At 36.4% G+C, this 15,742-nt stretch overlaps 1 protein-coding gene across 1 annotated transcript; it reads left to right on the top strand.

Moving 5' to 3' along the window:
* Positions 1–3,621: 3,621 nt before the first annotated feature.
* Positions 3,622–15,731, top strand: tecrl2b (trans-2,3-enoyl-CoA reductase-like 2b). The gene is made up of 18 exons (XM_057333538.1): positions 3,622–3,818; positions 3,999–4,050; positions 4,139–4,183; positions 4,447–4,550; positions 4,660–4,775; positions 4,915–5,020; positions 9,473–9,652; positions 9,833–9,884; positions 9,973–10,017; positions 10,281–10,384; positions 10,494–10,609; positions 10,749–10,854; positions 14,493–14,565; positions 14,636–14,679; positions 14,793–14,850; positions 15,152–15,240; positions 15,438–15,483; positions 15,588–15,731. Exons 1-18 carry the CDS (start codon positions 3,654–3,656, stop codon positions 15,713–15,715), a joined length of 1,629 nt encoding a protein of 542 aa, XP_057189521.1. The 5' UTR covers positions 3,622–3,653; the 3' UTR covers positions 15,716–15,731.
* The last annotated feature ends 11 nt before the right edge of the window (positions 15,732–15,742 follow it).

Genomic DNA, 15,742 nt, shown 5'->3' with positions numbered 1-15,742 from the left:
ATGTTTGGATAAAGTGTCTGCCAAAATGCAATGTAATATCCTACTGATTTTGGGCACAAAAGAAAAATGGACCATTTTGACCCATACAATGTTTTGTTAGCTATTGCCACAAATATTCCTGTGCTACTTAGGACTGGTTTTGGGGTCCAGGGCCACAAATATAGCAAGTCAGTCTCTTTGTAAATGTTTTTAATATCCAAAATTCCAGTTGACTAATTGAACCTTTCCCTTCTGGCTACACCAATATGAAGCTGACCAAAATCATTCTCAGCATATCTGAATGTTTTCATTCCCTTTGGCCATGGAAATGAGGGTCAGTGAAAAGAAACGCTGTTAAAATCTCATGTATCATCTTTCAGAAGCATCTGCATTTTGTCTGCACTCTAAATGCAAAATAGCTGAAGAAAGATCCCCAGAGGGAAAAAAATGTCTGTTGGGTGCTTTTGACAATGACCCTGAGGTAAGGTCCGCTTAGATTAGGATATCAAACTAATTAGTTTCCCATTACATTTATATAATTTGGAAAATAACTCGGCCCTTTTGATTTCTTTGTAGGCCTGTTATTTACTTTCGTTAAATATTTAGGTGGTCAGCTCAGATGTTTTAAAACTTTAAGACTTTTTAATGTGATCATCATGTAAATTAAATATGTAATTACTGAAATGTTGTTAATAAACACAAATAACAACTTTATAAAGACCCTCTATAAAAAAAGAGTCTTTCCTTCTGTACGTTTATGCAACTGTTAATATTAATCATTAGTAAACTAATTATATTGAGAATTATCACTGTGTGCCACATTAGAGAAACACAATTGCATTTTTATGTAAAGAAGTGGATCTCAACATTTTTTTGACTCTAAGGAGCTCTCACACAACAATATTCGAAGGCATGGGCCAACTCGCAAATTTTTCCCAATAACATATATTGAAACCTTGGCATAGTTGAAAACATGCATATTCGTTATAAAACAACAAAACAATTAAGAATCTTGTTTTTTAATTCTTTAAGATCGTTTAATGCTTGTTTTTGTTGTTTTTATTTAATAATTTGAGAAACTGTTGTAAAGAGAGGGTCTGCTGCCTCCTAGCGGCTTAAGACTGCATTACATGATTAGTTCAAAGCTGCTACACAGGGGTCATCATCAGAATTCTCTCTCTCTCTCTCTCTTTTATTTGAAATGCACAAAAATATAACTGTCTAAAAGAAAGACAAATACAAAATTGACGAATAATTTAGGAAAGCATCATCATGTTGCTCTTAAACTGACCCATCACTCAGTGTACTTGAGCCACAACATCCAATTCCAACAGCATTATATCTCTGCTTCCAGAAACTTTGGTCAGCGGTGTCCCCTTTAATTACCAGTTGTCCATCCTCAGCACCTTTTGATGTATGTCTGATTCCCTGGCTAATTATCCATCTTATTGATCACAGGAGAAAACTGCCTGTTTATTTCCAGTAGAGGAGAGCAGTTACTTTCCCATTTGACATTCTCATTAGGATTCAACGCAAGATATTTAGTGGTCTGATAACATCCCATTCTACAAAGACAAGGACAGATATGAACGGTTATGGTCAGTGCAGGTAATATGGACAGACTGAATGAAAACATTGATTCTTTCAGTGGCTGGGACACCATTGAGTGGCATTATCTTTACCTGGAGGACTTGAGAAGACATAGGTCCATTAATAGAGTTGCCTATTTTGAGGTAAATCATTTCATACAATGAACTGCTTTTTATTTATTTTTTAATGTAAACTATGACATTTATTTATTTTGGTTGTATTTGTAAACTAGGATTTTGTATAGTTAAATGCTAATTGTGTTATTAAATGATGCAGTGTGTTATTTTCTGAGATCTAGCTGTAGAATATACTGTACTGTATATCTCAAGGGTGATGCTTGCGTGTTTAAGCCATGTACAATGTGTTTCAATAAATCAACATCCTTGCTGATTCCGGAACAACATTCCTGTCATAAAAACAATCCCTGCTTAACATCCTACTTAACGCACCCTTACAAATAAAGAAGTTTGTTTAAGTGTGATACCTATAAACTATACAAAATAATACTTTCTCCTGCAATACTTTCAGTCTACGTTTTATTTACTTCTTTTGATAAAGATATACTTTAAAGTGAAGTAATAAAATATTTCAAGTATATCTTCTAGTTTTGTATTATACACTTACATGTTTAAGTTTACATATAATAATATATAAACGGTAAGCTGTAAGTATTAACCACACTTAAAGAAAACTTACAGTACTAGCCAAGTTGTTTACTTTGCATTTCTAGCAAGAAATTAGTATTACAGTTTTAAAATATGTGATAAGTTATTGCAAAGACGCTCTCTGTTTATAATACAAATTGACTTCCGTTACGCTGCCTATCTGTTTCTCTGGGCTGCCTTCGTGCACAAGACGCTGCCTCCGAAGTCATGGCGTTCGGCTGCTATTTGTAACCAAACGCTGCCAGCGTTTTGTTTTACTAAAAAAGCACCTTTATCAACTTTTTCTTGTCAAAAAAGAAGTCAAGTCTGAACACGGCCTAAAACTGTACCTTTTTTGTCGCTGGGCTGGGACCCTACAGTTCTTTTCTGTACCTTTAGGTATACAAAACATAATGTAATGTTGTACCTTTTTGGGTACGTTAGTGTAAGTTGTAAACTCGATGTGTTCTCAAGGTTTACTACTGTTACATCTAAAGTGTATTTAAAGGTACTTTGATAAACTAAAAAGTGGGCCAATTTAGATTAGTAATAGTACACTTAGAAATATAGTACACTTACAAGTATGATACTAGTACATTGACATTCAAATATTTCACTAAACTTCTCACTTGAGGTGTACTTTTTTAAAATGGTGGCCCAATTCCTAACCTATAGGAAACCTTTAAAATCAGAGAGAAGTTATACTTCGAAAAGAATTATGTATGAACCCAGCCCAAAGCCTAACCATAACAAAGCCCCTAATCTTGACATTTGGTTGATAGAATGTTGTTTCAGGATCATCAAGTACTGTATGTTGATCTGGGAACATGACCAACTTGGCAAAATCGCCCACTGTGTTATGCTTTGCTTGTTGATGCACATGAATCGCACACACTTCTCCTTTAAAGCTGATAATCAAGGCTTGAATGTGAATGAAATGATAGTTGACAGTGTTAAGGAGTTTCAGAAGTCTGTGCAGCAGGGTGCAGAGGAGCTGATGAAGTGCCCCTCAGTGTCAGATATAAATTTAGACCAGCATACAACTCAGAATCCAATACATGCCCCTCATGTCTTTTCAAGGGTGTGCCCATTTCAATGTCAGCTTTTATTTTCCCTGTGCAGAATCAGCTTATCATCTACTAGGGCCTATTGTTCTGGAAATATTAAATGAGTGCATCCTGAATCTTTGACAGTGTTTTACACATTATAAATCTAGACTGACCCGGTCTGAAAGCCAAAAATGTGGTAACCTGAGAGAAATTATGTAACTATGTCAACAAGATCCTCTGGCTGTGATACTAAACTGGATATGCTCATGAGGTCATCATGAACATGCCATCTCTTACCACGTGGGTGAAAGGATCTGATCGCCTTACTGCCCCTGGCATCAGTGCACCCGCCACCAAAATCAGGGCTCACCTATAGCCCACAGCAGACATCATGCAATGTCTGGATTTAAGAGATCTTTTCACCGTAGCTCAGTTCATAAAGGCCAGGTGTCAACATGGCCTGAAAGCAAGTACCACGAAGGATAAGAATTATGTTTTTTTCGAGGTGGAGATTGTGGATCCCAAGAGCAAAGTGCAGCTCTGCTACCTGGATAAGGTGCGTAAGTCTGCCAAATGCAGTAGATTTGTTTTGCACTGGGCCACAAATGTTTAAAGTCTCTAAAGATTATATTTGCATATCATTTTACACTGAGAGGATGGGGGATTTTGGAAGTGTATCGTATCCAGATGATTAAGTGATTTTAATCTGAGAAGCAATTCTTGAACTCTGTCTCAGGTAGAACCCAATGCCACCATTGCAGAGATTAAGACGCTGTTGCACAAAATTTGTAAGTGATTTTCATTGTACATCAGGGTTTTTAAATTGTATGCCACTTTTCAAACTATTCACCTTTTGTCATTGTTCAATATCTGCAGACCCCAAGTTTTATCCATCAAGGCAAGCACTGAAGCTGCACCCTGGTAAACTTGTTTTGTTGCAATCTTATGTATTTAAAACAGCATAGCCAGTAAATGCATTGATTGAAACTAAGGAAAAGGGTAAAATACAAAATGCTACTTAAAATACTGAAGTCTAATACAGTAGCCAGACGTTGTTACAAACTTAGATCTACAACAGCTGCTGGCCATATGTGTGTGCAACTTCCAAAACTAGACAAAGCAATAGTCTAGTGCTTATATAATGCAGCATTTATGTAATTATTTTATGTTTAATACGTTTTTAGAGGGAAAAGCCCTCAGTGATGATGACGTGCTGGAAGACCTACCAGTCGGTACAACTGCAACAATGTTCTTTCAGGATCTTGGCCCACAGTTAGGGTGGACTATGGTAACGCAAGTCATCTGATACGAGAGCTTAGTTCATACAGATATACATTCAAATAGTGTGACGTAAAACAATTAACAAAAAAAACAAATGTCATTGGGGTTAACTGTAGGTATTTCTGGCAGAGTGTCTTGGGCCACTTTTTGTTTATCTGTTGTTCTACTTTCGGCTTCCGTACATCTACGGCCCTGAGTACGACTACACACAAAGTCCATTCAAAGTTGTCAAGTGAGTATAAAGTGAATATGAGATGAATGTGTTCAACAGAATATTTAACACATTTAACAAATAAATAACGTTTAGATGCATGTTGCAAAGCTTTGGCAAGCCGTTGACCGGCGGTGTATATTTGACTCTGCTGATACAGACTAGCCTGCTGGTGCCACACTCTTCATTACATTAAGAAACTTGTGGAAACTATTTTCATCCATCGGTTTTCAGATGGGACTTTACCTTTACGCACTATCATGCAGGTATGTTTATCTCAGGTTTCTAACATTTCTGAATCTGAATTGATGCATTTGTTCCACTGTATATTGTACGGCTAAACTGAGATCACAATAACATGCACTACGGTTTTATTGTCATAATATTTTCTTTCTTGGAACATTAGAAAAGTGTTTATGACATGAGCACAAATTCCATGGTGTCAATATGGTGTGGTTGGGGGGGCATTTGGCTGCTTGCCATTAAGCGTCCTCTTGCCTGGTATATTATTCCCTAGTATATCATTTAACAATCCAGAAAGCATATGGTTTGGCCATCTGGAGCAGACATACAAAATACTGCCCGCACATGTGAATGTGATAATGGTTTACATTACCAGTGGTGTAAAGTAACGAATTACAAATACTCAAATTACTGTAATTGAGTAGTTTTTTTCAGGAAATGTACTTTTTTAAATAGTTTAAAAACAGTGTACTTTTACTTTTACTTGAGTACATTTTTAATGCTGTATCGGTACTTTTACCGCGCTATTTTTCTTCACATTGTCGTCGCTGCTTTATATGTTTAATTTTGTGATTGGCTAAGGAGAATAATCAGTCCCGTCACGTGACCCCGTCCACTCAAATCGCGCACAGAAAACTTGCGTCACACAGATTTCAAGACATCTGCCGCTAATTTAGTTTAATCATGGAGGAGGAACGTGTGCGGCAGGCAGGGCGCGTTATTAAACGGCGGTTTTGCGCACTTGAATGTCACTGCGGGAAAGGGGCACCACACGAAGGCTCGTCCGAGATATGGAGAAATATTGAGTTCCTGCATTCCGTTCGCCAAGTTTCATCCAAACGGCTATATCATGAGATAAAATTGTCCATCTCTCTCCAAAGTCTCTACATCAAATGCTCTGCCCTTATAAGTGAGTAGGGAACATATGCGATTGGAACGCATGAGAAGCAGTTTCGCAAACTGTGCATTACCAGTTATAATGTTGTAAATAACGTTCAGATTCTTGCACAGATCGATCGATTCGCTTAAATAAGACGTCATTAATACATCGAAAGAAGCCGCAGGGATTACTTTTATGTTGCCTCTGTCTGTATTTTGAACTTTTAAAGACATGAACCATGAAAAACCATGGACCACAACTCCAGGTAAAAGTCTTTATTGTTCTACCTAAGAAATAATGTCACATACATCTTGGATGGCTTGAGCTTGAGTAATTGATCAGCCAGCTCCTCTACAGATATGACTGTTAATGCTAATCCAATGCCATTTAGGTTACAAATGTTTATCATTTTTTTGCATGCAGTATTTGGTGCTCTTATTTATTCATTTCTGCATTGTGGGGCCTAGTACACATGATTGAACTGTGTTGGAAGTGCGTAAATGGTTTTAACTGGAAAACTGAGCTCATGATAGACAGACAGAAGAACACATTGAATGGTTATTTTGTCTGAGTTGTATGCAGTTATATGCTTTATCAGTAAGGTAAAGATGTGTTTTGTTAAAAGTGGCTATTTTCTACATAAATCTCCAAATCTGATTATTAATAAGCATTCTTAATTCATTAAATAACACCGCCTAAAACGTAACGAGTAACTAGTACTAGTGCTGTCACGATTATGAAATTTGACTGAAGATTGTCTAATAAATCATTGCGATTATGACGATTAATTGTCTGTTTTAGGGCTTTGACGATTGTGACGATTAATTGTCTGTTTTAGAGCTTTGACATTTAATTCTCATAAATTTTTGATTCAGCGATTGAAACGACCATATTGTTCTGAATACAAGACTATGTTTTTTTTCTTGGAAATACATCGGAAAAAATTGGGTCATCATATATTTAAGGTTTAGGCTTTTACCTGTCAATAATACAACCGCCAAATACTTGCCATCAGTCATAGAAAAGCTTCTAGTCTGTTTTTTTCTCACTTGCAAGACTACAATAAAATGTTACTTGTGTGTTAATGAAATTTTGGTAGACCGGTTTTCACACTGAGATTTGTTTAAATAATATTAAATTGTACTGCAGGTAATTTGTATTAGTTTTTTTTAATTGTGTTGTGGTGGTACATTTTACAAGTATTACCATGCTTTAGTAACAATATATACACTAAAATATGCAATATGCAGATGCACTACAGCTCCCCCTAGTGTCTTCTATAGAGATGTGCGATAATTGCGATGATCCAAAATCATCGCCATGAGGTCAAACAATCCCGATGAGACGATGATTTAATAATCGTGACAGCCTAACTAGTACTCCGAGTAATTTTTACTTTTACTCAATTACTTTTTTTAACACCAGTACTTTTACTTGTAATTGAGTACAATTTCAGCAATGTAACAGTACTTGTACTTGAGTACAAATTTTCAGTACTCTTTCCACCACTGTACATTACACATGCAAAACAGATAATTCACTCAAAATTCTGCCGTCGTTCACTCTTTTGTCACTTTGAGACGAAATATTTACTATAAAGCTCTNGCATTATCTTTACCTGGAGGACTTGAGAAGACATAGGTCCATTAATAGAGTTGCCTATTTTGAGGTAAATCATTTCATACAATGAACTGCTTTTTATTTATTTTTTAATGTAAACTATGACATTTATTTATTTTGGTTGTATTTGTAAACTAGGATTTTGTATAGATAAATGCTAATTGTGTTATTAAATGATGCAGTGTGTTATTTTCTGAGATCTAGCTGTAGAATATACTGTACTGTATATCTCAAGGGTGATGCTTGCGTGTTTAAGCCATGTACAATGTGTTTCAATAAATCAACATCCTTGCTGATTCCGGAACAACATTCCTGTCATAAAAACAATCCCTGCTTAACATCCTACTTAACGCACCCTTACAAATAAAGAAGTTTGTTTAAGTGTGATACCTATAAACTATACAAAATAATACTTTCTCCTGCAATACTTTCAGTCTACGTTTTATTTACTTCTTTTGATAAAGATATACTTTAAAGTGAAGTAATAAAATATTTCAAGTATATCTTCTAGTTTTGTATTATACACTTACATGTTTAAGTTTACATATAATAATATATAAACGGTAAGCTGTAAGTATTAACCACACTTAAAGAAAACTTACAGTACTAGCCAAGTTGTTTACTTTGCATTTCTAGCAAGAAATTAGTATTACAGTTTTAAAATATGTGATAAGTTATTGCAAAGACGCTCTCTGTTTATAATACAAATAGACTTCCGTTACGCTGCCTATCTGTTTCTCTGGGCTGCCTTCGTGCACAAGACGCTGCCTCCGAAGTCATGGCGTTCGGCTGCTATTTGTAACCAAACGCTGCCAGCGTTTTGTTTTACTAAAAAAGCACCTTTATCAACTTTTTCTTGTCAAAAAAGAAGTCAAGTCTGAACACGGCCTAAAACTGTACCTTTTTTGTCGCTGGGCTGGGACCCTACAGTTCTTTTCTGTACCTTTAGGTATACAAAACATAATGTAATGTTGTACCTTTTTGGGTACGTTAGTGTAAGTTGTAAACTCGATGTGTTCTCAAGGTTTACTACTGTTACATCTAAAGTGTATTTAAAGGTACTTTGATAAACTAAAAAGTGGGCCAATTTAGATTAGTAATAGTACACTTAGAAATATAGTACACTTACAAGTATGATACTAGTACATTGACATTCAAATATTTCACTAAACTTCTCACTTGAGGTGTACTTTTTTAAAATGGTGGCCCAATTCCTAACCTAAAGGAAACCTTTAAAATCAGAGAGAAGTTATACTTCGAAAAGAATTATGTATGAACCCAGCCCAAAGCCTAACCATAACAAAGCCCCTAATCTTGACATTTGGTTGATAGAATGTTGTTTCAGGATCATCAAGTACTGTATGTTGATCTGGGAACATGACCAACTTGGCAAAATCGCCCACTGTGTTATGCTTTGCTTGTTGATGCACATGAATCGCACACACTTCTCCTTTAAAGCTGATAATCAAGGCTTGAATGTGAATGAAATGATAGTTGACAGTGTTAAGGAGTTTCAGAAGTCTGTGCAGCAGGGTGCAGAGGAGCTGATGAAGTGCCCCTCAGTGTCAGATATAAATTTAGACCAGCATACAACTCAGAATCCAAAACATGCCCCTCATGTCTTTTCAAGGGTGTGCCCATTTCAATGTCAGCTTTTATTTTCCCTGTGCAGAATCAGCTTATCATCTACTAGGGCCTATTGTTCTGGAAATATTAAATGAGTGCATCCTGAATCTTTGACAGTGTTTTACACATTATAAATCTAGACTGACCCGGTCTGAAAGCCAAAAATGTGGTAACCTGAGAGAAATTATGTAACTATGTCAACAAGATCCTCTGGCTGTGATACTAAACTGGATATGCTCATGAGGTCATCATGAACATGCCATCTCTTACCACGTGGGTGAAAGGATCTGATCGCCTTACTGCCCCTGGCATCAGTGCACCCGCCACCAAAATCAGGGCTCACCTATAGCCCACAGCAGACATCATGCAATGTCTGGATTTAAGAGATCTTTTCACCGTAGCTCAGTTCATAAAGGCCAGGTGTCAACATGGCCTGAAAGCAAGTACCACGAAGGATAAGAATTATGTTTTTTTCGAGGTGGAGATTGTGGATCCCAAGAGCAAAGTGCAGCTCTGCTACCTGGATAAGGTGCGTAAGTCTGCCAAATGCAGTAGATATGTTTTGCACTGGGCCACAAATGTTTAAAGTCTCTAAAGATTATATTTGCATATCATTTTACACTGAGAGGATGGGGGAATTTAGAAAAAAAAAAAAAACAAAAAAATAAAAAAATTTAAAAAAAAAAGCAATTCTTGAACTCTGTCTCAGGTAGAACCCAATGCCACCATTGCAGAGATTAAGACGCTGTTGCACAAAATTTGTAAGTGATTTTCATTGTACATCAGGATTTTTAAATTGTATGCCACTTTTCAAACTATTCACCTTTTGTCATTGTTCAATATCTGCAGACCCCAAGTTTTATCCATCAAGGCAAGCACTGAAGCTGCACCCTGGTAAACTTGTTTTGTTGCAATCTTATGTATTTAAAACAGCATAGCCAGTAAATGCATTGATTGAAACTAAGGAAAAGGGTAAAATACAAAATGCTACTTAAAATACTGAAGTCTAATACAGTAGCCAGACGTTGTTACAAACTTAGATCTACAACAGCTGCTGGCCATATGTGTGTGCAACTTCCAAAACTAGACAAAGCAATAGTCTAGTGCTTATATAATGCAGCATTTATGTAATTATTTTATGTTTAATACGTTTTTAGAGGGAAAAGCCCTCAGTGATGATGACGTGCTGGAAGACCTACCAGTCGGTACAACTGCAACAATGTTCTTTCAGGATCTTGGCCCACAGTTAGGGTGGACTATGGTAACGCAAGTCATCTGATACGAGAGCTTAGTTCATACAGATATACATTCAAATAGTGTGACGTAAAAAAATTAACAAAAAAAACAAATGTCATTGGGGTTAACTGTAGGTATTTCTGGCAGAGTGTCTTGGGCCACTTTTTATTTATCTGTTGTTCTACTTTCGGCTTCCGTACATCTACGGCCCTGAGTACGACTACACACAAAGTCCATTCAAAGTTGTCAAGTGAGTATAAAGTGAATATGAGATGAATGTGTTCAACAGAATATTTAACACATTTAACAAATAAATAAAGTTTAGATGCATGTTACAAAGCTTTGGCAAGCCGTTGACCGGCGGTGTATATTTGACTCTGCTGATACAGACTAGCCTGCTGGTGCCACACTCTTCATTACATTAAGAAACTTGTGGAAACTATTTTCATCCATCGGTTTTCAGATGGGACTTTACCTTTACGCACTATCATGCAGGTATGTTTATCTCAGGTTTCTAACATTTCTGAATCTGAATTGATGCATTTGTTCCACAGTATATTGTACGGCTAAACTGAGACCACAATAACATGCACTACGGTTTTATTGTCATAATATTTTCTTTCTTGGAACATTAGAAAAGTGTTTATGACATGAGCACAAATTCCAAGGTGTCAATATGGTGTGGTTGGGGGGTATTTGGCTGCTTGCCATTAAGCGTCCTCTTGCCTGGTATAATATTCCCTAGTATATCATTTAACAATCCAGAAAGCATATGGTTTGGCCATCTGGAGCAGACATACAAAATACTGCCCGCACATGTGAATGTGATAATGGTTTACATTACCAGTGGTGTAAAGTAACGAATTACAAATACTCAAATTACTGTAATTGAGTAGATTTTTTCAGGAAATGTACTTTTTTAAATAGTTTAAAAACAGTGTACTTTTACTTTTACTTGAGTACATTTTTAATGCTGTATCGGTACTTTTACCGCGCTATTTTTCTTCACATTGTCGTCGCTACTTTATATGTTTAATTTTGTGATTGGCTAAGGAGAATAATCAGTCCCGTCACGTGACCCCGTCCACTCAAATCGCGCACAGAAAACTTGCGTCACACAGATTTCAAGACATCTGCCGCTAATTTAGTTTAATCATGGAGGAGGAACGTGTGCTGCAGGCAGGGCGCGTATCAAACGGCGGTTTTGCGCACTTGAATGTCACTGCGGGAAAGGGACACCACACGAAGGCTCGTCCGAGATATGGAGAAATATTGAGTTCCTGCATTCCGTTCGCCAAGTTTCATCCAAACGGCTATATCATGAGATAAAATTGTCCATCTCTCTCCAAAGTCTCTACATCAAATGCTCTGCCCTTATAAGTGAGTAGGGAACATATGCGATTGGAACGCATGAGAAGCAGTTTCGCAAACTGTGCATTACCAGTTATAATGTTGTAAATAACGCAGTGGATGTAAAGATTACCTGAAAACCATACTTAAGTAAAAGTACAGATACCTTGCAGCGAAAACTACTCCATTACAAGTTACAAGTCACCAATTCAAAAATGACTTCAGTAAAAGTCTTAGAGTATCTGAATTTAACAGTACTTGAGTATTTTACTCGTACTGAATGTAGGCTCAAAGCAGCACTAGTCCTTGAACACTTAAGAGACATGTCAGTGAAAAACAAGAAACAGTTGATTTGCTGAGGTGAGCAATCCATTTATTTTCTTAAATCAAAATAAGACTGAACACCTCAAAATTGCAACAAATCATGGTGGACACCATAACACTCAAGTCTCATTTAAGCTCAAGTGATCATAATAAACCAAACTCTTTCAAAAGGTTTCTTCAATATAACGGATAAATAAAATAATGTTAAGTCCAATTAAAAAGTCAAAGCCTTTTTAAACTGGGCATGCTGGTTTTGGCCTCATCATCAGCTGCTGTCATGTCCTCATTTCACATAAACCGCCAGCGATTGACATTGATAACCCTATCCTAACCCTAATTGATAATGCACTCTTTATTCACATAAAGAAGCCATGTTGACAAGTTTTAGTAAGTAAGAGCAAAACCCACAAGATATAGTACCTTCAATGCCTTGTAAATGGCTATATTAATTCTTCTGTATCAAAAATAAACTGCCGCAAAAGAATGATGGGTACCAGGTGAAATGTAATGTGTAATTGCATTAGTCATTACAAATGTAGTGGAGTAAAGAGTACATATACTTGTTCAAAAATGTAGTCAAGTAGAGAGTAAAAGTTGCTAATATCTTTAATACTCAGTACAACTACAAAGTAGCCAAAAAGATACTTAAGTACAGTAACTAAGTACATTTACTCCAATACTTTACACCACTGCAATAGAAATAACGTTCAGATTCTTGCACAGATCGATCGATTCGCTTAAATAAGACGTCATTAATACATCGAAAGAAGCCGCAGGGATTACTTTTATGTTGCCTCTGTCTGTATTTTGAACTTTTAAAGACATGAACCATGAAAAACCATGGACCACAACTCCAGGTAAAAGTCTTTATTGTTCTACCTAAGAAATAATGTCACATACATCTTGGATGGCTTGAGCTTGAGTAATTGATCAGCCAGCTCCTCTACAGATATGACTGTTAATGCTAATCCAATGCCATTTAGGTTACAAATGTTTATCATTTTTTTGCATGCAGTATTTGGTGCTCTTATTTATTCATTTCTGCATTGTGGGGCCTAGTACACATGATTGAACTGTGTTGGAAGTGCGTAAATGGTTTTAACTGGAAAACTGAGCTCATGATAGACAGACAGAAGAACACATTGAATGGTTATTTTGTCTGAGTTGTATGCAGTTATATGCTTTATCAGTAAGGTAAAGATGTGTTTTGTTAAAAGTGGCTATTTTCTACATAAATCTCCAAATCTGATTATTAATAAGTATTCTTAATTCATTAAATAACACCGCCTAAAAAGTAACGAGTAACTAGTACTAGTGCTGTCAGGATTATGAAATTTGACTGAAGATTAATTGTCTAATAAATCATTGCGATTATGACGATTAATTGTCTGTTTTAGGGCTTTGACGATTGTGACGATTAATTGTCTGTTTTTGAGCTTTGACATTTAATTCTCATACATTTTTGATTCAGCGATTGAAACGACCATATTGTTCTGAATACAAGACTGTTTTTTTCTTGGAAATAAATCGGAAAAAATTGGGTCATCATATATTTAAGGTTTAGGCTTTTACTGTCAATAATACAAACACCAAATACTTGTAAATGAAGTAAATTGATCAGGAGTGAAATGAAGCCTCCATTAAAATGCCATCAGTCATAGAAAAGCTTCTAGTCTGTTTTTTTCTCACTTGCAAGACTACAATAAAATGTTACTTGTGTGTTAACGAAATTTTGGTAGACTGGTTTTCACACTGAGATTTGTTTAAATAATATTAAATTGTACTGCAGGTTATTTGTATTAGTTTTTTTTTTATTGTGTTGTGGTGGTACATTTTACAAGTATTACCATGCTTTAGTAACAATATATACACTAAAATATGTAATATGCAGGCACCACAGCTCCCCCTAGTGTCTTCTATAGAGATGTGCAATAATTGCGATGATCTGAAACCATCGCGATGAGGTCAAACAATCGCGATGAGACGATGATTTAATAATCGTGACAGCCCTAACTAGTACTCTGAGTAATTTTTACTTTTACTCAATTACTTTTTTTAACACCAGTACTTTTACTTGTAATTGAGTACAATTTCAGCAATGTAACAGTACTTGTACTTAAGTACAAATTTTCAAGTACTCTTTCCACCAATGTACATTACACATGCAAAACAGATAATTCACTCAAAATTCTGCCGTCGTTCACTCTTTTGTCACTTTGAGACGAAATATTTACTATAAAGCTCTATTTATGTCCTATAGCTGCAAAGAAGAGTTGTATAAAACTGCATACATTTCTTTGTTTGGTTGAACAGAGAAAGCACAGAAAGTTGCCCCAAAGACAAAGTGTGCGAAATTATTCATTTTGGGGATTTGGGATCATTCACTTTGGGATTTAAGAAAAGGAATGAATTACTCTAAAGGCATTTAACATTAGCATCTATACCTAATCACACTATAGATTTGTCTATACTACTGGGGGTTCGCAGCATGGCAGGCCTATTATATCAACCATCCGCTCTACACCCCAGCAAGTAAGTGTTCATTATCTTTTTAAAGAGAATGTGATGGTTTGTGTTCTCCTTTTAACAAATGTTTTGTCAGCCTATGGGAAACTTCAAATCTACTCTGCACTGGCAATGTTTCTGGTATGTTTATCTGCAATTCTGCATCTTCTAAGTAATAAGTTGTATAACCATGCAATTCGGGACAGTCACATTTGCTTGCAACATCTTTTTGTTTGCATTCTCGTGTCATACAGATCTGTGAGTGTGGAAACCTCTCTGTTCACTTGGTTCTGAATCAAATCAGCTGTATTGGTGAGTTTTAATCAGATTCTGTCTGCACGTGGGCGTATTAAACAATGAATGAGTGCGATTAATTATCATTTGTATGAAAAAGGTTTGATTTTTGGATGCTTTGTTTCTTTGATAAAGCACTGTGAGGTGTGGTGTGCTGGCTTGCGAGAGCAAATGATCTCTATTAAATTTAAACCTGGCTCAGAGAACGAGCATTTGCCTGACAGCGAAATTGCTATTTTTTTTAGTTTTGTGAGCAGTATTTAACCGAATTACCATTTTCATTCATGCGTAACTTCACATTATTCTCACACACTGACAGGGTCCAGGCCTATAGAGATCCCTTATCCCACAAGGAATCCTCTCACTTGGCTATTTTTCTTCGTATCCTGCCCAAATTACACATATGAGGTTTGTCAAGTTTACAAAAGAACCTGTTTTGTGTCAAAAACAACAGTATTGTGAACATTTGGACGGCTGGGGTTGTGTTCACACCTCTAGAGTGCTTCTCTCAGCATGTGAAAGCTTTTGGAAGACGCTGCCAGAAAGAGTCCTGTGGAATGCTTTGGCTGTTGTGTCAATAACAGACAACCTGCACTTATTTCCAGGTGGGATCGTGGCTTAGCTTCACAGTCATGACACAATGTGTTCCAGGTACACAGTGTTCCATCACACGCAGTAATCTCTGAACACACATTTATTTTTGTAAGAGTGTTCCCCAGCCTGATAACAATAATCAATCTTTTGCATCTGCACAGTTGGAGTTTTCGCATTTTTGGGTTTTGCTCAGATGACTATGTGGGCTCGAGCGAAACATAAAACCTACATCGAAGAGTTTGAAGACTATCCTGTGCTGAGATCAGCCATCATTCCACTGTTCCTCTAGATCGCTTCAGCGGAGGATTAACACACA

This window comes from Triplophysa rosa, linkage group LG5 (genome assembly GCF_024868665.1).
Source record: "Triplophysa rosa linkage group LG5, Trosa_1v2, whole genome shotgun sequence".
Taxonomy (NCBI): Eukaryota; Metazoa; Chordata; class Actinopteri; order Cypriniformes; family Nemacheilidae; genus Triplophysa; species Triplophysa rosa.
Note: the sequence above shows the minus strand (reverse complement) of the source record. Positions and strands in the feature narration are given on the sequence as shown.

Coding starts and splice junctions, on each gene's coding strand:
- tecrl2b (XM_057333538.1), top strand. CDS start 3,654: ATGCAATGTCTGGATTTAAGAGATCTTTTCACCGTAGCTCAGTTCATA. Junction 4,184..4,446: donor AGCACTGAAGCTGCACCCTG/GTAAACTTGTTT, acceptor ATACGTTTTTAG/AGGGAAAAGCCCTCAGTGAT. Junction 4,551..4,659: donor CACAGTTAGGGTGGACTATG/GTAACGCAAGTC, acceptor GGTTAACTGTAG/GTATTTCTGGCAGAGTGTCT.